Source organism: Felis catus, chromosome A2 (assembly GCF_018350175.1).
Source record: "Felis catus isolate Fca126 chromosome A2, F.catus_Fca126_mat1.0, whole genome shotgun sequence".
NCBI lineage: Eukaryota > Metazoa > Chordata > Mammalia > Carnivora > Felidae > Felis > Felis catus.
Window position 1 is genome coordinate 120678921 of NC_058369.1, and position 20797 is coordinate 120699717.

Here is a 20797-nt window from a genome sequence, read left to right on the forward strand (position 1 = left end):
TCAAGTGTCCATGAATTCCTCGTGGGTGGAGCAGATACCGTATCTAAACGTTTCCAAGAATCTGGCTTACGCAACTTTCAAAATGAAGCGCATCTTGAACGAAGGTGCACACCGCTTGACCCCACAAGGGTCACTGACACCTACCTGTCCCTATCATCAGGTGCGAAAGCACTTGGGGATCAGGAGGTAGTGTGTGTCTCCTCCGTGGAGAGATGATGGGGTGGGAGGAGAGACACCCGGGTTTGAACCTGGGCTGGCCCTGCCACGGGTTGTAGCAAGGCGGCAAGTCTCTTTGTATCAATGAGGGGCCATGACCTCATCTGTGGAATGGGAAAACCATCTCCCTGGTGATATCTTGTGAGCATCTGGTGCATTTTAAGGGCTTAGACAGGATAGCTGTTATTATTACCTCTGATTTCACAGAATTAGGTATGTCCAGCTAGAGCAAACCCCTCTTGTGCCATGTGGGAACAACTCCTCGGTGGTCAAGGCTGAGCCTTGCAGACCAGCCCGTGGGCTTCCTCAGAGGCAAGCCCATCGCCGCAGAAGTGCCTTTCCGCCTCCTGACAATGGCAGTCCGAGGTCACATCAACTCACTCCCACTCCGCCCCTCAGCACAGGGCAGCGATAGCTTTCAGCAAGCCTTCCTGGCCCCAACCCCACTACTTTCTGCACCGTGGGGGGGGGGGGGAGGGCTGTGCTGAATCGGTTCCTAATTCCAGGCTCTGTAGAATTCCAACTCCCTCTGATCTCAGCCAACACATGGCCAGTCTCCCTCTTTTGCTTCCTCTAACCCCTCCTTCTGACGAATTTCTGGCACCCTCATCATCCCACTGTCAGGTTGTCCGGGAAACACCCCTGGGATTTTGCTGAGCAGATTTAGTCCATCGGGGCCTATCCCAGGGCTCTGCCTCCATAGCAAAATGAACCAGAGGGCAGTTCTTTCTGAGATTCTGGGGCCAGTTATACACACACACACATACTATATATTTTATATGTATATAAATTCTATAATGTGTATATAGTATATATCATGTGTATATATATATCTATATATATACATACATCGTAAGCAGAAAACTGTATAAAAATCCTGTCTTCCTCCCCCCCACCACCAACACCCAGTCCTTCCTTCATTACTGCTACTAGTCTCTTATTTATCTTCCCAGAGACACCAATCCTTTACAAAACTTCTGTTTCTTTCCCTCCCTTCCTCTTTCTCTTATTTGTTTATTTAGTTTCCCTTCCTTTCTTATAAATGAAAGCATAGTGTATTGTTACATGCTTTGCTTTTTTAATTTAACAAAATAGGTATGGGGCGCCGGAGTGGCTCAGCACGTTAAGCGTCCGACTCTTGATTTTGGCTCGGGTCCTGATCTCACGGTTAGATTCCTGGGTTTGAGCTCCGCCTTGGGCTCTGAGCTGATAGCGGAGCCGGCCTGGGATTCTCTCTTTTGCGCGCGTGCCCTCTCTCTCTCAAAATAAATACATAAACTTCCAAAAAAATCGGTACATAGTTTAACATACTTTGTTACATGTGGACTCTCTCTGTCCTCTCAAACAGTGCTCTTCCAAAGATACATAAGGATGTGTCACTCCATCATTTAAAAGTTGCTGAAGGCATAGCAAAAAAAATAATTATTCATTCATTTATAGTCATGCTACGACTGTAATAACATTTACCTTATAAAATAGTAATCAACACAGAAACGTTAAAATGATAAAGATGAAATTTTACATCCTTCATTTTTAAAAACCGTATTTGATTTTTAGTAGCACGAGTATATTTACTTTCTAAAATATCACTGCTAATATATTTTTAAATAGGATCAATGTGTTGAATATGCTTTGTCATATTTGAAAAATCTAGGGTCACCCTTTTGTGATACAGCAATTGAAAGTCTGGTTATATGTTCAGTTTACTTTGACACTTGGTTTCAAAGTCCATCAGAGCTGAAGGAGACACTTTACAAATGGAGACACATAGATCCAGATGCAAGAAATGCCTCATTAGATAAACTTTATTAGCTCCCCAAACTCATTTTTCAATCCTACCTATCCTTTATTCAAAGATGTTTGTTGAAATTTTCTTTGATATAAGGTTTTTTTTTCCTTGTATTGTGCCACACAAAGTAAATGGAAACATTTCCAAACATCTGTTTTCAAAACGTTCTTGCCATAGTTTGACTTTCTTTGGAAAAGAAATGACTTTCTCAGGGCGCCTGGGTGGCTCAGTCGGTTGAGCATCCGACTTCGGCTCCGGTCATGGTCTCACAGTTCGTGGGTCAAAGCCCAACAACGGGTTCTGTGCTGACAGCTCAGAGCCTGGAGCCTGCTTCAGATTCTGTGTCTCCCTCTCTCTCTGCCCCTCCCCTGCTCATGCATGACCTCTCTCTCTCTTGTTCTCTCTGTCTCAAAAATAAATAAACATTTAAAAAAATTAAAAAAAAAAAGAAATGACTTTCTCAGTAATTGTTGATATGTCACTTCTACCATGAAAAGACAGATTGTATGTTTACTATTTATTGATTTGTATGTGTGTGTTGACTTTAAAAAAATATCTGCTAGATGACATACTAACAATAGCCACTTACCATGACAGAAAATGACAGCTAGTCTATGACACTCGCCTGTTTGTCAAAGAAAGAATGCACAACTCGTTCCCGGGTCCTACAGCTCTTTAAATACACTGCCATGAGATGACCAGTAGGGCATGAGAGGCCTACCTGGCCATTCCCCATCGAATGGCAAAGCCCTATAAAGATCCCACTCTTTGAAGGCTTTGTTTTTATGAAATGAATCCCATGGATAGTATCATATCAGCATGGAACTTGTAATTGGCAATACGCTGGACCCAGCACCACGAGAAGGTCCCTCACCTCTCCTCCCTATAGCTCCCTCTCTGTGTGGAAGTTGCTCGAAGTAATGGCAGCCATGTGGGACATCAGACTGTCTCATGTTTGGGCCAAGAGGGGGCATCTTAATGGATTGTCTTGAATGTCCCACGGAGAGTGTGTACCCCACCCAAAGGTTCTCTTACACAAAGGACTCTCTCCAAGTGAATTCAAAACCTTGTTTTCCTTTAGTCTCTGAACTACTCTTCTCTCCCTTCTTTTAAACTAAAATACCTGCCAGATTTAGTCTCTCTAATACTGTACCCTCAGGGGAGTTGGCTCGGGTTGCTCTGGGAAGGCCTGGCAGGTCGTCCCCTAGTACTCCCCACTATCCTATGCCTGGGGCAGGGAGACACTAAAAACGACTGCACCTACAACTTCTATTTATTGAGCTATTATTTTGTGTTGGTCCCTCTGCTGTTCTAGAAATGCTGTCGATTCTCTTTGTTCACTCTAGTTATCTTCTATAACATCTCCCCAGATACTGAATTAGTGATTTCTAAATCATTGATCCAGGGGGACATACAGGATGTGGCTCCTACTAGCCTCTGGTCACATTTCTGTCAACCAATTAATCCACAACCTTGTTTTACGTGTGTTTCTGTTGAAAGAAACCTCATAAAATAGATATTCTTGCTTGATTAATATTGAACTCATGGCCAACAGCACTATAACTCATGATTGAATGAAGAATACCTAACAGATGTTCTTTCTCCACAAGGCGCACCACAGCCTTCCTGCACCGAGGGAACACTACACGGTATTTCAGTACTGTGTGTAGGAACCCTTTGGAATGGCAAAAGCACAAACAAAAAGCACAAAAGTGCAAAAAAAAAAAAAACAAGGAAAACAAAAAACACATGGCACTAAATAGACTACAAAAAGAACACCTGTTTGGCCGCAGCTGAGAACATGCACGTTGGGCAACTCAAATTGTTCATCGCTTGGTACGTGTTCGTGAATGACCACAAAAGTGAGCAACTATTGGTTTTGGGGTTACAGATACATTTTAGTGAACAGGTCATACGAACGTGGCATCTATGAATAATGAAGATTCACTATATCATCTCATGGTACCCTTGTGAAATGGACACTAGTACAATGACGTGTGAACTGAAAGGAACCTCAGCAATCTCTTCGGGCTGCCTCCTTTGGGACTTGGCAAAGCGAGGACAGTGAGGTGACATACCCAGAAATGTCCACTACAGGTGTGACACGCATGGCACTTTCCCAGCCACGGTTGGTACCTTTTCCACTGCATATTTTTGGGACCAAATGCAACAATGTAAATGGCAGGTGGGGCCACATGCAAAACTCTAGTTTATTCTCTGCAATAATTAAAATCTGTTTTTGATCAGAATGTTTGATTTGACGACTCCTCCTTCATGGGCACAAGGAAATATATATATATATTTTTAATTTTTTTTAATGTTTATTTCTGACAGAGAGACAGAGCATGAGTGGGAGAGGGGCAGAGAGACACACACACACACACACACACACACACAGAATCCAAAGCAGGCTCCAGGCTCTGAGCTGTCAGCACAGAGCCCAACGCGGGGCTCAAACTCACAGACCTCGAGATCATGACCTGAGCTGAAGCCGGACGCTCAACTGACTGAGCCACCCAGGCGCCCCGGAAATATATCTATTAAAAAAAAAAAAAAAGGAAGATCACAAACCTGAATGAAATCAGGCACAAAATGAGAAGTTGAAAAGACCCAAAATATTTGCAGCGAGAATGAGTTTTGACTTTTTAAAATCAGTTCTCCAGTGAGCCAATTCATAAATGGGTAATATGAGAGGGAAATGATGTTGAAAAAGCCAAACATGCTGTAGAAAATTAGAGATGAGAGCACATGATGCATAAATAGGAGAGATGTGCCAAGATGGGATATTTTAGCTGGAAAATTACTAATGTGTGCATATTTATAAATGTATATATTTTGATGCCAGAGTATCTCAAATTTTTTTGAGATTCCAACAATTACACAAAATTAGTTCGTTCTCTATTTGGCTACAAGAAGCACAGAATTTAAAATCCAAATTGAAAACGGCTCATAACTAATGCGGCCTGCAGGCTGTTTGGTAAATGGGGACACTTGAACCAACAAACTAAAGACCCCCCAAAAAGCAAAAAAAAAAAAAAAAAACAAAGAAAAGAAAAGACACAGATTCAGTGTGTCCTTTGAATATGATCCTCTACGTATTGCCAGTTGGCGCATTGTTACTTTTATATGTAAAATTTCTATTTCAAAGAATTCCAAGCTACCTTTCTGGCTAAGACTGTCCACATTCCAAAGTCTTGTCCACCACCAGCATGATGGCACCCATTCCTTTGGAGTGACAATGAGATGCTCTTACCCAATACTACTTCTGAAATACTTCCAGGTACATACTATGACAAACTCTATTGTTACTTACAGAACAAAATGTTGTGACAACTTTACTCCCCTACTGCACTTTGCACACACTCTTAGAAGGAATTTAAAATTCCTATTCAAGACCTCCGCCTTCCGTTTATCTGTTTCCATCTGAAACAGTGTCTCTGAATCCATTCTTCCCATCATATGTTACAAGATACCATTCCTAATCATGGGTAGCATTTTCTTTAAACAATTTTTTTTGTTTATTTATTTTCGAGAGAGAGACAGACAGACAGAGACACAGCGTGAGCAGGCGGAGGGCAGAGAGAGACAGAGAGACACAGAATCTGAAGCAGACTCCAGGTTCTGAGCTGTCAGCACAGAGCCCGACGTGGGGCTCGAACTCACGAACCGCGAGATCATGACCTGAGCAGAGGTCGGACGCTTAACCGACCGAGCCACCCAGGCACCCCCGCATAGCATTTTCTTACAGTTAATTTTGTAAGGAGCCATCTCTCACCCAAAACAGAACCTTACTTGTTTCAAGGATAATTTTTATTGATGAGAAACATTTTAAGGCTATAAAAAGCTATAAAAAGGTACTTTTCTTATTTATACGACATTTTCAGGTTTGGAAGTTTTCTTCTCCAAGATTAAGTCCCCTGACCTTTTTTTTTTTTTTTTTTTTTTAGGACAGCAGCTTATCCATCAATAAGGATTCCATCCTCTCTCGAAAACAAATCGATTGATCATGTCAAAAGATCTCAGCGGCTGGTCGTAGGGTAAAATGTGCCCTCCACCTCGAACAATTACCTTGGAGAAGAAAAGTAAAAGGTAAAAAAAAGTTAGAGAAATGGATGTTCTACATGAAGGGAAAATTTTAGTTCAGATTAAAGTATTTTTAAAGCTTACATGAAATACGGAACATATTCTATCAATCCAGGCCTTTGGGGCATGCTGATTGTCTTAGATTTGATAGCTTTCATAACAGGTACGTTAAGGTAGGATAAGGTCTATAAGTGTGTGGTTAGCTACTTTAATTTTTTTTTTTTTTACATTTTTATTTTATTTTTGAGAAACAGAGTCAGACGAAGCGTGAGCGGGGGAGGGGCAGAGAGAGAAGGAGACAGAATCTGAAGCAGGCTCCAGGCTCTGAGCAAGCAGTCAGCACAGAGCCTGATGCGGGGCCCGAACCCACAAACTGAGATCATGACCTGAGCCGAAGTCGGACGCTCAACCGACTGAGCCACCCAGGCGCCCCGTGGTTAGCTACTTTAACACAAAGTTGTGTTCATTTTTCACATGCATGAAGCGTGAGAATTGTCTTTCTCCTCTTGGGAGGGAGCCGTCTGCTGTCCCATGGTCGGTTATTCTTACCTGGTGAGGACTACCCCGGGGCCAGGTCGGTCCACAACCAGCTGGAGGGATGCACCCAATTCCCCCCCTTCAGTCCGCTGACCCATGTGGCCCTCACCCTGCACTCTCTACCTGGCATCTCAGCGTTTGCCATTAATACAGGGGATATTTGGATTCTCCAAAAAATTAAAACGACAATAAATGGAAGTCTTTGACACCTGATATGTTAAAAGGCCATCTTTTTGAGTAGCACAGAGTACTACTTCCCCCCCCCCCACCTTTTATTGTGAAAACTATTCAAACATACAGCACATCTGAGAGAATTTCATAGACTTACCACTTAGGTTCTCTCGTTAACGCCCACGGTACTCATTTTCTCACTGTTCATCTATTAATCCATCTTATCTTTTTTGACACGTTTCAAAGTAAAATGCGGGCATCAGTACACTTCCCCCAGATTTTATGTAAAATTAACACACCCTGAAATGCACTTGTGTTTAATACGGACTCACTGAGTTTGGATGGCACGGTTACCTGTGTCACCTAACAAGATGTAGAACGCATTCTTTTTTTTTTTTTTTAATGTTTTTACTTATTTTTGAGACAGAGAGAGACAGAGCGTGAGCAGGGGAGGAGCAGAGAGAGAGGGAGACACAGAATCGGAAGCAGGCTCCAGGCTCCGAGCTGTCAGCCCAGAGCCCGCCGTGGGGCTCGAACTCACGGACCGCGAGATCGTGACCTGAGCTGAAGTCGGACGCCCAACCGACGGAGCCACCCAGGCGCCCCGATGTACAACACATTCTTAAACACCTATAGTTAAGGTGAATTCAGACCCTAGTGCTAGGTGCCATACTAATTTGAGAAAGGGGTGGGGTCAGGGTGGGGGTACTGGTCTTTGTACTCAGAAAGACTGTAGGCTCAGCAGCAAGTGCCCCAAGTAGAGGACCAGGAGAGGCCTTCATGATTCAGTACCAAAAGGGAAAGAACTGACAGTGGGTGTTGGCAGGCCTCCCGCATGGGGAGTCATTGTAGCCTGAGATATTCTATGGCACATGTGGCAACCGGACAGCGGTCAGCAGTGGATGGAGTGAGGGATCCCATTCAGCGCGTTCTAGCTGCTAAGTCACAATCGGCAAGTAAGGACCACTTTGACGAGGCCCTTCGTAGCGTGTTTTACCTGTCTCAATAAGAAGGGAACGGAGGCAGAAAAAGAGTACAGATATATTTCCGTAGTGCATTTATTATATTACAAATCCACCCCCAGCCCCCAGCATCTTACAACCTTGCCATGCGGCCAGTGGGGTCAACATCAGTAGATGAGTTTTGCTTTGCAGCTCACAGCTAGCCCAGGTGTGCAGAGAGATGGTGGAGATCACCATTCACACCAGCCTCAGTGGCCGAGTGACACGGAGCTCTTCGGAGGCTTGCCCAAGTCACACAATCGTAACTGAGAGAACAAGCTAGAACCTGGCTTCTGATGCAGACACCAGCGTTTTTATTCAAGTCGCGGTATTTGTACAATCATTCTTCACAGTTGAGCCAAACTTTGCAGCTTAGCCACAGAACACTTCACCCATCTCTCAACAGCCCTCTGAGGCAGGTAAGGGAAGCAGACCGCCATTACAGACGTGAGCTAGGACTTAACCCTCACATGCGATTGGAAACACCCGCCTCATGCAACACTCCATCCATGGCCGTTTGTCCCTTGCTCCAATGACAGTGGAGCCCATCTACCATTTGTGTTCAAGCTTGCATCTGGGAACCCAACATGTCTTGCTTCGTCACAGACTGAAAGTGAACATACATGTGACATGAGTCCCTGTAGGTGACTCTGGAGGAAAACTTTTGCTGCCCCCACAATCTCAGGCTAGAATTCTCTCCTGTAGATTCCCATCCAAATCTCCAGCCTTGGCAGAAATCTGATGAGTGATTTTTGTGCCACTTCAGCTCAGCTGAGGACACTTAAGAAAGTCATGTTTGTGACAAAACCCAGCTGCTGCTTCGACTGGAAATGAATTTGGCAGCAATGGTCCGGAACGGTGGTATGCTGAATCCAAGAGCTAAAAGGTCAGTCTGCCTCCAGGACCAGAGCTGCAGCTAATGGGGGGGGGGGAGCCTTTATGGTGTGGCTTGGAGTCAGTGTGCAGGAGCAAGACTTGAGGCACAGCAAGCTGTGTGACACTGGACAAGTAATTTACCTGCTCTGAGCCTCAGTTTCCTTAACTGTACAAGAGAGAAGAAAGTATTACCTCTTGGGATAGTTGGGAATTATGTGAGAAATTAATGGAGTAATGTTCATGGAACACTTAGCACGGTGTCTGGACTGGGATGGAACTCAATAAATATTAGCCATTGTCATTATTTTTCCAGTGGTCCTCCCCATTCAAAAGCCAGGATCAAAATGCTTGTATCAAACTACCCTAAAGCCTTGTATTCCTACATTAGCATCAAGAAATCCGGGTTTGAGGGGGTTGCTGAAAACAGTGGCTCTCAAACGTGACTGTGCCCCAAGATGCTTGAGCTTCTTAAGACAGACTGCTGAGCCCCAACCCCTAGACTTTCCAGCTCTGAAGGTCCAGGGCAGGGCCTGACGCTTCTAACAATTCCAAGGTAATGCTGATGCCGTTGGTCCAAAGACTACTCTTTGAGAACCACTGTTTAGAAAACCTTTTTTCCATTCTGTGACAAACCGGGCAATTCTCTATTTATAGCAATAGAGAACGCAAACAGAAATTAACACCTAGTCATGATCTCACCTTAGTGTATTTCTTCCTCATCATCTGCTGTCTTGGTATTTACACACACACACACACATGCACACACGTGCATGCGCGCACACACACACGCACACACTTCCATGACCATGATAATCAAGTGGTGAAGAAGAGATTGGGTTGGGTGTTAACAATTCTTATTCTCAGTAACCTGCATGACCCCCCAGCCCGGGACCAAATCACATCATAAACGGTGCCATGAAGATTGGAAGGAAAAACTCATTTAGGAACAAGGTCGCTTTTGCATGTCACAAAATTTTCAAAGTACATTCCCTAGCAGATTAATATAGAGCATTTTACTGATGTTAACTTCAAAAATAAATTTACGAGTGCCAGAAAAAAACCAAAAGATAAATTTTTGAGTGCCGAAAAAAATCACTCTGTTGTTTATAGCCAAGCTGCTCACCACTCACAAATCAAGGGCACAAACCACGCCACGGTTTTTAGAGGTGTGTAACAAAATGCGACAGGGCCATGATTCCATATTTAAATGCGACAAGATTAATCCCAAGGCTCCCTGGGTAGAACTGGTCTCAACAACAGAAACTGCGTATGTTGGGTGTTTCCACACGTGGGCTGAAACCTCTAAACTCATGTCTTCCAGATGTTCCAGGGGGTCACAAATGTGTCATGAATCTTAAAAGGGTTATGCAAACACTTTCAAGCTTCATTCCACTTTAATTTTTAGAGAAGGATATAATTCTCCCTGGAACCAGAAACACGGACCTGGCCATAAAGGTTTCCCGGTTGTGCTTTTATAGGCGACAAGATATAGTGGGAAATTCACACTGGGCGTGTTGATGTGGGTATATCAGGGGAGACTTCGTGGGAGCCTTGGAGGAGCAGATATCTGGACAGACGATGCTGGCTGGGGTGGGGGAGGGACCACACCCAGAGGAAACTGCCCTTGCAAACACAGAGGAGTGCGAAAGTGCACAGACACCCCACAGCCCACGAGCGGTTCTGCACATGAACTGTCAGCACAGAGCCTGACGCGGGGCTTGGGCTCACAAACCACAAGATCATGAGCTGAGCTGAGGTCTGACACCCGACCAATGGAGCCACCCAGGCGCCCCACCCTTCTAACCATTTTTAAATGGACAGTAGCATTTAGTGCATTCACAATGTTGTACAACCGTCACCACTATCTTGTTGCAGAATGTTTTCATCACCCCAAAGGGAACCTGATATCCATTAGCTATCTCTTCCCATTCTCCTCTCCCTGACAGCCCCTGGCAATCACTAGGCTGCCTTCTGTCTCTATGGAGTTGCCTCTTCTGGACATGTCTTAAAGGGTTTAAAGCACGGTAGTGAGTGATATGCTCAGATTTGCATTATAGAAAGATGACTTCTTGTGTATTGAGGGGGCTGATTTAGAAGGAAATGATACTGAGGCAGGGAGGCAAATTTGGAGACCAGCTGTCCAGGTGAGAGAGGATGTGGGCACACGGGAGAAATGGGGACGAGGGGAAGGAGAAGAGGAATGTCGGGCTGGAACCAACAAAATCAGTGACTAATCAAACATAAAGGTAAAGTGAAAGCATCCCCCAGCACATACACACATCGCCCCATTTCAGGCTTCTCTCCCAGCTTTGCAAGGGGAGATGCTATTAACCAAGAAAGAAGAAAAAGAGGTGAGTTTGGGAAGCAAGCAATGTGAGATAGATTTATAAATCTCTTTTTTCACTACAGGACGATGCAAACCTGGAAGAGAATCTTGCTTGTTATGGTTTCGGATTTATACTAGAGTTGTTTTATTATTTTTACCTTATTTCATATTTACAAAATCTTAACCTTCTCGTTTGCAGACTGTAACCATGAGCAGAAACGGAATAAATAGGCCCTGAAAGAAGAAAAATACTAAAAACAAAAGGTACTTGGGAATGAGAATAAAAAACAAGCCACAGCTTGTTATCAAAACCAACAACGATAACCCTTCCCCTAAAAAAAAAAGAAAAAAAAAAAGCAGAGGTCAAAGTTAAGAGCTGCTCCCAAAACACTCTGGGAAAACTTGAGATTTACCAGTGTACATGTCTAGTGTAGCAATGGATTATTGAACACAACGGGGAAAGGTGCTTTAGCTGACCGAAATGTAGCCATCACAATGGAACACATCCTTGTATCCAATACATAGCTTTGATGCTATTGACAGTTCCCTAAGGGCCTCCTAGATATACCATCTCACTTAATCAGTTACAACAATATCATAATTTAGGATTTCCACTTAAAAAAATTTTTTTTTAATGTTTATTTATTCTTGAGGTGGAAGGAAGGAGCAGAGAGAAGGAGAAGACACAGAATCCAAAGCAGGGTCCAGGCTCCAAGCTGTCAGCACAGAGCCCGACGCGGGGCTCAAACCCACAAGCAGTGAGATCATGACCTGAGCCGAAGTCAGATGTTTAACCGACTGAGCCACCCAGGCGCCCCAAGATGTCCACTCTTGACCATGATGCAATAGCATATGTCAAACCAACCCCACCCCACAAGAACACCAAAAGCCGAATTAAAAAGAAAAGAACGCTGGGGCACCTGGGTGGCTCAGTCGGTTAAGTGCCTGACTTCGGCTCAGGTCATGATCTCACAGTTCGTGGATTCAAGCCCCGCGTCGGGCTCTGTGCTGACAGCTCAGAGCCTGGAGCCTGTCTTCGGATTCTGTCTCCCTCTCTGTCTCTGTCCCTCACGTTGTTTCTCTCTCTCTTAAAAATAAGTAAAACATTAAAAAAAAAAAAGTTAAAAAAAAAACAAAAACGCTGTTTGAAAAGTATCAGAAAGCAACGAGGGCTTGAGAGGCCAAGACCATGGAGAAAAGAGAATCGCGGAGAAGTGAACCTAACATTTTGTGCTGCTTTCTCTCTGAGAAACTCACCAATGCCTAAGCTTCTCTTGCCAAGAAGCCAAAAAAAAAAAAAAAAAAAAAAGTGACAGATAAAAGGATGAAAAGCGAAGCAAGGCTTAGGGTGTCTGGGAGACCAAAAAATAGAAAGAAAGAAAACCCCAAAGAAACAAAAGATGCGATTTGAAATTGCAGGCTTGTCATGGAGGTGAACCTCACAGGCTTTCTGTTAGACCCATCAAAGACAAGGTTAGCCCTCCAAAACCTGAACTCTAGCACCCACTCACCATGTGAGCCCCTGACTGAAGCCAGATGATCCGCCCCTATACTAACTGGCTTTCAGAAAAAAAAAAAAAAGCCTTTTTTGAAGAAAGATAACATCATTTTCCATACATTTTGTCCAGCACTCAAGAAAACGTAGTGGGCATACCAAAAGATAAGATCAAAGGTCCAGAGACCAAGGGAAAAAGCAGACAACAGAAAGAGACCACAGGGATCCAGATACTGGAGCTATCAGGGATAGATTTTAAAATAACCATGGGGCGCCTGGGTGGCGCAGTCGGTTAAGCGTCCGACTTCAGCCAGGTCACGATCTCGCGGTCCGAGAGAGTTCGAGCCCCGCGTCAGGCTCTGGGCTGATGGCTCAGAGCCTGGAGCCTGTTTCCGATTCTGTGTCTCCCTCTCTCTCTGCCCCTCCCCCGTTCATGCTCTGTCTCTCTCTGTCCCAAAAATAAAAAACGTTGAAAAAAAAATTTTAAAAAATAAAATAAAATAAAATAACCATGACCAAATTATTTAAGAAGTTATGGAAAACACGGAGAAAAGAAAAAAAAAAGACACGAGATGACAAAATATTTAACTGTGTTTAACTGGAGTCCTGGAATAAGAAGAGAAGGAAGGAACAGTACAAAAGAAATAGTAAAGTTTAGAGAACGTGAGTAAAAAACTCACCGAAATTGGCAAAAGTCAACAAGCCACAGCTTTGAGGAGCTCTATGAAACTACGTGGGAAAAATCCAAAGAAAACTGACCACATCTGGGCACACAATGGTAAACTGTTAACACCAAAGACAGAGAGAAAATCTTAAAAGTTGCCAGAAAAAGAAATCGCGCTTTCAATAACTTCAAAGAAACAAGAAAGCTGACTAGTGAACGGAAACAATGGGAGCTAGAAGACTGTGAAATCCTATCTTTCAAGTTAGAAAAGAAAACAGCTACAACCTAGAATGTCCATGTAAATGACCGCATACAGATATTTTCAAGGAAAGAAAAAACTGGAGAAAGGTCTTGCCGGCAGGTGTGTAAAGAAAGGTTTGAAGATTGTTCTTCAGACAGAAGGGTAATGGTCCCTAATGGAAACATGCAAACACGGAGGAGAATGAAAAGCAACTGAGAATCTACATGTGTACCTAAAAATAAATGAATGGCAATAATAATAATGTCTTGTGGAGTACAAACCACATAGACGTTAAAAAAAAAAAACAAAACAAAAAAGACAACAGTTGCACAAAAGGTGGCACAGAGTTAAGGTATTTTCAGGTATTTGCAAATCTGGCAAATGATAAATGCACTGATTCAAAGCCAACTTTCTGTTTGTTTTTTTAAAATAATTAATTAATTAATTAATTAATTATTTTAATGTTTTATTTATTTTTGAGAGAGAGAGAGAGACAGAGCGTGAACAGGGAAGGGGCAGAGAGAGAGGGAGACACAGACTTTGAAGCAGGCTCCAGGCTCTGAGCTGTCAGCACAGAGCCCGATGCAGGGCTCAACTCACAAACCGCGAGATCATGATCTGAGCCGAAGTCGGACACTTAACTGACTAAGCCCCTTTTTATTATTTTTTTAAAATTTAAATCCAAGTGGGGCGCCTGGGTGGCACAGTCGGTTAAGCGTCCGACTTCAGCCAGGTCACGATCTCGCGGTCCGTGAGTTCGAGCCCCGCGTCGGGCTCTGGGCTGATGGCTCAGAGCCTGGAGCCTGTTTCCGATTCTGTGTCTCCCTCTCTCTCTGCCCCTCCCCCGTTCATGCTCTGTCTCTCTCTGTCCCAAAAATAAATAAAAGTTGAAAAAAAAAATTAAAAAAAAAAAATTTAAATCCAAGTTAGTTAACATCCACTGTAATAATTATCTCAGGAATAGAATTTAGTAAACACCCAGTGCTCATCTCCAAAGTGCCCTCATTAATACCCATCACCTATCTAGCCCATCACACTACCCAACTCCCCTCCAGCAACCCTCAGTTTGTTCTCTGTATTTAAGAGTCTCTTGGGGCGCCTGGGTGGCGCAGTCGGTTAAGCGTCCGACTTCAGCCAGGTCACGATCTTGCGGTCCGTGAGTTCGAGCCCCGCGTCAGGCTCTGGGCTGATGGCTCAGAGCCTGGACCCTGTTTCCGATTCTGTGTCTCCCTCTCTCTCTGCCCCTCGCCCGTTCATGCTCTCTCTCTGTCCCAAAAATAAATAAACGTTGAAAAAAAAAATTAAAAAAAAAAAAAGAGTCTCTTATGGTTTGCCTCCATCTCTGTTTTTATCTTATTTTTCCTTCCCTTCCCCTATGTTCATCTGTTTTGTTTTTGAAAGACCACATGTGAGTGAAATCATATGATATCAAAGTCAACTTTCTTAAATCCGCACGTGTGTTGTAATCTCTAAGGACATGGTCAAAGGATGGATAATATCCCTACATTTATTGCAGCATTATCTACAATAGCCAAGTGATGGAAATAGCTCAAGCGTCCATCGACAGACGAATGGATAAAGAAGATGTGGTATATATATGCAGTGGAATATTACTCAGCCATGAAGAAAGAATGAAATTTTGCCATTTGCAATGACATGGAGGGAGCTAGAGACTATAATGTTAAAGTAAAATAAGTTAGAGAAAGACAAATACCATACGATTTCACTCATATATGGAATTTAGGAAACAAAACATATGAACAAAGAAAAAAGAGAGAGAGAAACCAAGAAAGAGACTCTTAACTATAGAAAACAAACTGATGGTAACAGAGGGGACATGGGTGGGGGGATGGGTGAAATAGGTGAAAGGGATTAAAAGTACACTTATCATGATGAGCTCTGAGTGATGGATAGAATTGTTGAATCATTATATTGTACACCTGAAGCTAATATAATATTATACGTTAACTATACTAGAATTAAAATTTAAAAATTAACACAAAATAAAATTAAAGGACAGATGATAAAACAATGTGTTATTAACAAGGTAATAGTGGTTTTTAAAAAAAAGACATTTTGTCTCCAAAGGAAAAGACAAGATAGAAGGATGAGAATAAATGGTAGAGACCTTTCTGTGTAACATGAAAAACAGACTCCTGACAATCAGGGAGCCTTTAAATGAGAAGAAATCTCGTGATCAAGTCATACCCCCCATCTTTTTAGAGAGGCACAAAATGAATGCCTCAGAGATGAAGGCCCTTCAATCACATCTCTTAGCCTAATCTCACCAAATCAAATCAGTTAGATGTTTCAGTGTGCTATGAATGTCTCTGATTAAAAAAAAAAAAAAAGTCATGAAAATTCTCTTTAAATCAGCTCCAAGAATTTCTATGTTAATTTCAGCAATGTTGGTATGAATGACTAAGGTTAGAACCTTCTCCCCCTTGATCATTTTTGTCAGTGGAAAACTAAAGCACAGGACAGTGTCGTAGGAAGCAATTCGGCTTAGTGGTCAAAAGCATGAACTCAGGATTCAGCAGATCTGGATTTGAGTCCAGCCCCTTGACTTTGGCACAGGGACTTAACTGCTTCAATTTTCTCATCTGTAAAAATGAAGGTAAAAATTAGGGTGACCAGTTGTCCCAGTCTGCCCTGACCGGAGGGATTCCTGGGAATATGGGATCTTCAAACTGTTAAAGTTGAAAAAGGGTCAGGCAAACTAGGATAGTTTCTTACTCTAAGAATATCTAACTTTTTGTACAGATTCAAAGGGATGCATATTAAACATTGCACAGCACTCAGTTGGTAAATACATAGTAAGCTTGTACCGTGTGCCGTACAGACATATATCAACACTCAAGCAATGGTCATCAGACTATTATCTCCTTTTTTATCGTCAGAGGAGTATGTTTTCCCTTTAAGAGTGGAGTAAGATCAGAAGTTACAACACTAATAAATATAAAATGTAGTACTATACTTGTCCAGAAGAAGAATTATATTGTTCAGGAGGGAGAAAAATTCTCTCCAGGCTTTCTTTATTTCCATGCTATGAATCCTTCCTTCCCACGGGAAAGGTCCCAATTAAAGTAAGAAAGCAGATTGAATGTGAGCTCAAACTTCTGTCAATATGCTTGACTTAACTGTCTAGAGTGAATTTTATCCCTTAAACCTGCCAACATCATGATCCGTCCCATCCTTTCCCTCCACCCCCTTTTACCACTTGCAATGCCAAACACCCTCTTCTCCCCACATAGAAATGTCAAGCAAGCAAGACCTCACTTGTCTTAGCAGAATGGCAAAAAGCCATTCTGTCTGTTTTTATCCCCTTTGAAGAACTCACTTTACAACCTAGGATTTGATGCAGTTAAAAAAAGCAATCGAAACTTCACTTCCTCCATGTCCAGTTTTATATGTGAAATCCACAAGAGGGTAAAGAGCACAAAATCCAGTTCATTAATTACTCGTACTCAATATCTAGCTTTATGATCTGTTTGTAGTTTTCTTTGGGAGGAGAGAAGGGGGGAGCCAGGGAGCAGAGGGCAGACGTTACGGCAGCAAATGCTCTCTGCTGGGGGTGTATCGAGTACGTAGAGCCCGACTCGCTGCCTTCTGGGGAACAGGGAGACAAGAGCCAGCCAGCCCACTGAAGGTTGACCTCCTACAAACATCAGTGCAGGGAGGCTCTAGCATTGTGTGCTGGAGCTCTGGCACTGGCTCAGGACAGCCGATTGTGTCTACTGCTGCCCAACTCCACGTTCAGTGGTGTTATGTTGGTAGCCTGAAATCAACCACAGGGGAATATTTACACCGCGAAAATGGGCAAACACTACAGATCAATGTCTCCCCCCTCTCCCAAGCCAGTTTACCTTCCGACCACTGGTTCTCTGACATCTTGGCTCTCCTGGGGAAAGACGAAACATTAGAGCATTCTTTCTCTGTCCCAAAATAAATAAAAGAAATATCTACTCAAATCAATAAATTATAAGGTCTAAAACATCTCTGAGATCTTGGCTTAGGAAATCAGATGGGCAGGGTTTCAAATATTTGCAGAAAGATGAGAAGGTCCTGCTGCCTGCTTCCAGTCCTGCCTACCCCCACTGAGTTCTGGTATAATAGGCAATAAGAGTTTCAAGACCACTTGGGGTGCCTGGGTGGCTCAGTCGGTTGGGCGGCCGACTTTGGCTCAGGTCATGATCTCGCGGTCCGTGAGTTCGAGCCCCGCGTCGGGCTCTGTGCTGACAGCTCAGAGCCTGGAGCCTGTTTCAGATTCTGTGTCTCCCTCTCTCTGACCCTCCCCCGTTCATGCTCTGTCTCTCTCTGTCTCAAAAATAAATAAACGTTAAAAAAAAAAAAGAGTTTCAAGACCACACCACAGCATTCATGGATGCTTCTGTTTGTAGGAGAGCCCTTGCGACACCCCAAAGCTGGTCCGTTTGGGACTACTGACTAGAAAGGGTATCTAGATTCCACTGTGTTCCTGACCCACAGCCTAAGGGGACCCCAGACCCAAAAATGTCCCCAGGAATTGAGGATATGGGACACGCCAATGATCACAACATTTTCATGATGTTATTGGTTGAAATAAAACAAGGCACATGGTTTTCACTAGCAAAGCAAAGACTGTCCAAGGCACAGGTAGTGCCTTTGGTCCAGTTGATGATGTGGCGGTTTCTTAACACAACTTTATTTCATTCTTGCCCTTTTCTCGGCCCCACTCCACCCTCCACCTTGTTTATTTTTTGGCTCTGTTTAACATTTCCACAAGCAATTTTGTGGATCTGGTTACACTTCAAATTGAAACACAAAATGTTGCCGTTTAAAAAGCAACCCCAGTTCCCTTTGTTCCTCAAATATCATTAAGTTTTAAAACCTATTCTCCATGTGTGGATAATACTTTAAACGTTAGTCTTCTTAGTATTTATTCACTTCTCATAATGAAATGGTTCTCTGTTAAATTTCAATAGATATTAAAAACCACTCAACAGCTAAGAGAAAATTATGCATCATTGCCTAGCTGTTATACCTCAGTAAATAGATTTGCTACCCAATTTATATTTTAAATAATACAATAAATTAGCTCCCTGAGTATTAACTAACTGCATATTTGGGTAGCTTAATTTAGAAGCATTCTTTTTATGCTAATCAGCCCTCTCTAATGAAATAGAACCACATGAACTAAGATGACTCTTGGCAAATAATCAGAGTAAAATTGGGAGTCACTATTGTTTATTATTTCCTTTGTTTTCAGGAAGCAAGCTGTGTGGTTTTTTTGTTTTTCTTTTTTTTTTAGGAAAAAAAAACCCCAAACACCAAAAACTCAATTTTTTTAAAGGACAGGACATTCTAGTCAGCCACTGAGATAATGAAACTTCTCCAACTCCTCCCATACGTTTATTTCCCAGAATATTTCTCCTTTCTTCTCCTGTGTAACACAGAAAGGAAATCGTCTTCAGCTGACATGAACAGGGCATCCTTTCGTTTGAAGGGAATTGCTTTGAACCATTCATGATCTTAGCACACCTAGTCTATTTCCTAGAAGACACTTCGGTACATGCAATTGGTAAGCAACCACAGCACTCCTTGAGAATTGCATTTTTCACACACACACACACACACACACACACATACACACACGAATGGGCGTGAATATAAGGTAGGGGCCAATTTGATTTTCATTCACTGGACATTTACTGGGTGCTGGGAATGGTGCTGAGGGGTTTGCTACATGTAGAGATAAATGATATCGTATTCTTGTCTTCAAGGAGCTCAGTGTCAAGCAGGGGAGGAAGGCAATTAAGGAGGTAAACTAAAGAGAAACCCCAGTGAGGTACATGCACTAGAAGATGTATATAGAGATGTAGAGCAGGAGGTATTCTGGGAGAAGGAGGGCTTCCTAGAGGTCAATTTATTTATTTATTTACTTATTTATTTGTAATCTCTATGTTCGAATGGGGCTCAAACTCATGACAAGATCAAGAGTGGCATACTCTACTGACCGAGCCCCCTAGAGGTAGTTCTCATCCCTGAAAGGCAAATGGGGGTTTTCTGGGCAGCCAGAGGAGCAGAAAGGGCCTTTCCATGGGGATTGCTGACTAATAAAACAGCAAGGTGGGTCTGGGGAATTATAAGGTGTTTTGTTTCGTTCTTTAGGATTCTAATGGAGAAGGAGGGAGGGTGAGAATTCAGGTGGGGGGAAGAAAGCCCAGGCCAGACTAACCTCTTTACTACTCTATGGAGAGACTTCAGGCTTTATTCTACAGGTAGCGGGGATTCCGCGAGGAGGTTTGAATAAGGGAAAACATGATCAGACTGGCATTTGGAAAAAGCACCGAGAGACGAGTAGAGTGGAGAGGAGGACCACTCTAGCTGGAAGACCAGCTATTGTCAAAGGAAAAAAAAATTTAAACCACAACTTAAAACACAGAGTGTTCTTGAATAGCATCTTCTAAAGCCTGTGCCTTTTCTTAAAACACCACAAAGCAAACACAGCTTCGTTTTCGAATATATAAAGTAAGGGAACCATCTTTTTAAAAATGTGCCCAAAAGGCTATACGGGTTTTTTTTTTTTTTACTGTGTTATATAAAATCAGTGTCTTTCTCGTTAAATAGTTCTTTGCGGTTTCTGTGTCAAGCACTAGGATATGAATCAAGTCAGGCTGCTGAGAGGGATCTATAAAGCAGATGTGGCGAATGCTAGTAATACTTATCAATTACTAGTCTTCTTAATTTTCTGGCAAGACACCTAGCAAAGCAACTGGCTAAGTCACTTCACCTCCTTCTTGTCTCAGTGGGAAAGTAATGGAAGTGGGGGTATTTTTGATGTGCTGGGAAAAGATTCAGACTCTCCTCCCAATGGTCTAGGTCTTGCCTGCAAATCCGTGGCGTACATTAAAATCTGTTTGCTTTTTTAAAATTTATTACACTTTTTTTAACGTTTATTTGAGAATGACTGCGACAGAGCAGGAGCGGGAGAGGGGCAGAGAGAGAAGGAGAGAAGAATCCAAAGCAGGCTCCAGGCTCTGAGCCATCAGTATGGAGCCTGACACAGGGCTTGAACTCACCAGCTGTGAGATCATGACCTGAGCCGAAGTCGGACGCTTAACCGACTGAGCCACCCAGGTGCCCACGTCTACTTTTTTCAGTTGCTTCTTATATTGAGTCACTGCTGGTGAGTTGAAGTGAAAAGGGGCTGAGGAACTTTCTAAAAAAAAATTTATTTTTTTTTAAGCTGGATATTTTGGTAGCCAACCTTAGCCCTGGACATCCAGAGAGAAAAATGCATCTGCCTAACCAGAGCAGTGCCAAGACTTGGACACGGTGTGTTCACTTCAGCCTTTCACCGTGTGTGGAAGCCTTTCCATTTGATGATAGCCAGAGAAGACGGGAAAGACAGCAAGA

The 20797-nt window shown here is 42.9% G+C and overlaps 2 protein-coding genes and 1 long non-coding RNA gene across 10 annotated transcripts in view; 2 read left to right on the plus strand and 1 right to left on the minus strand.

Annotated features, from left to right (window-relative positions):
• LOC123383918 (translation initiation factor IF-2-like) overlaps positions 1 to 6171 on the plus strand; it is a 42231-nt gene extending 36060 nt beyond the window's left edge. For both annotated transcript variants that reach the window (XM_045052546.1, XR_006594315.1), the window contains one exon: positions 5953 to 6171. In XM_045052546.1, coding sequence (XP_044908481.1) covers positions 5953 to 5975 — 23 coding nt within the window. In that variant the 3' untranslated portion in view covers positions 5976 to 6171. The remainder of the gene's footprint in view (positions 1 to 5952) is intronic.
• Positions 5798 to 20797, minus strand: part of CPVL (carboxypeptidase vitellogenic like) — a 136313-nt gene continuing 121313 nt past the window's right edge. For 6 of the 7 annotated variants that reach the window (XM_023250461.2, XM_019825633.3, XM_045052542.1 and 3 more), the window contains one exon: positions 5798 to 6073. In XM_023250461.2, coding sequence (XP_023106229.2) covers positions 5969 to 6073 — 105 coding nt within the window. In that variant the 3' untranslated portion in view covers positions 5798 to 5968. Of the gene's footprint in view, positions 6074 to 17265; positions 17301 to 20797 lie in introns of all 7 variants that reach the window. The other variant, XM_045052545.1, reaches the window with a different exon arrangement.
• Positions 7306 to 8977, plus strand: LOC123383920. Its single transcript, XR_006594321.1, has 2 exons — positions 7306 to 7437; positions 7951 to 8977. It is a non-coding gene; the product is annotated as an uncharacterized LOC123383920 (long non-coding RNA).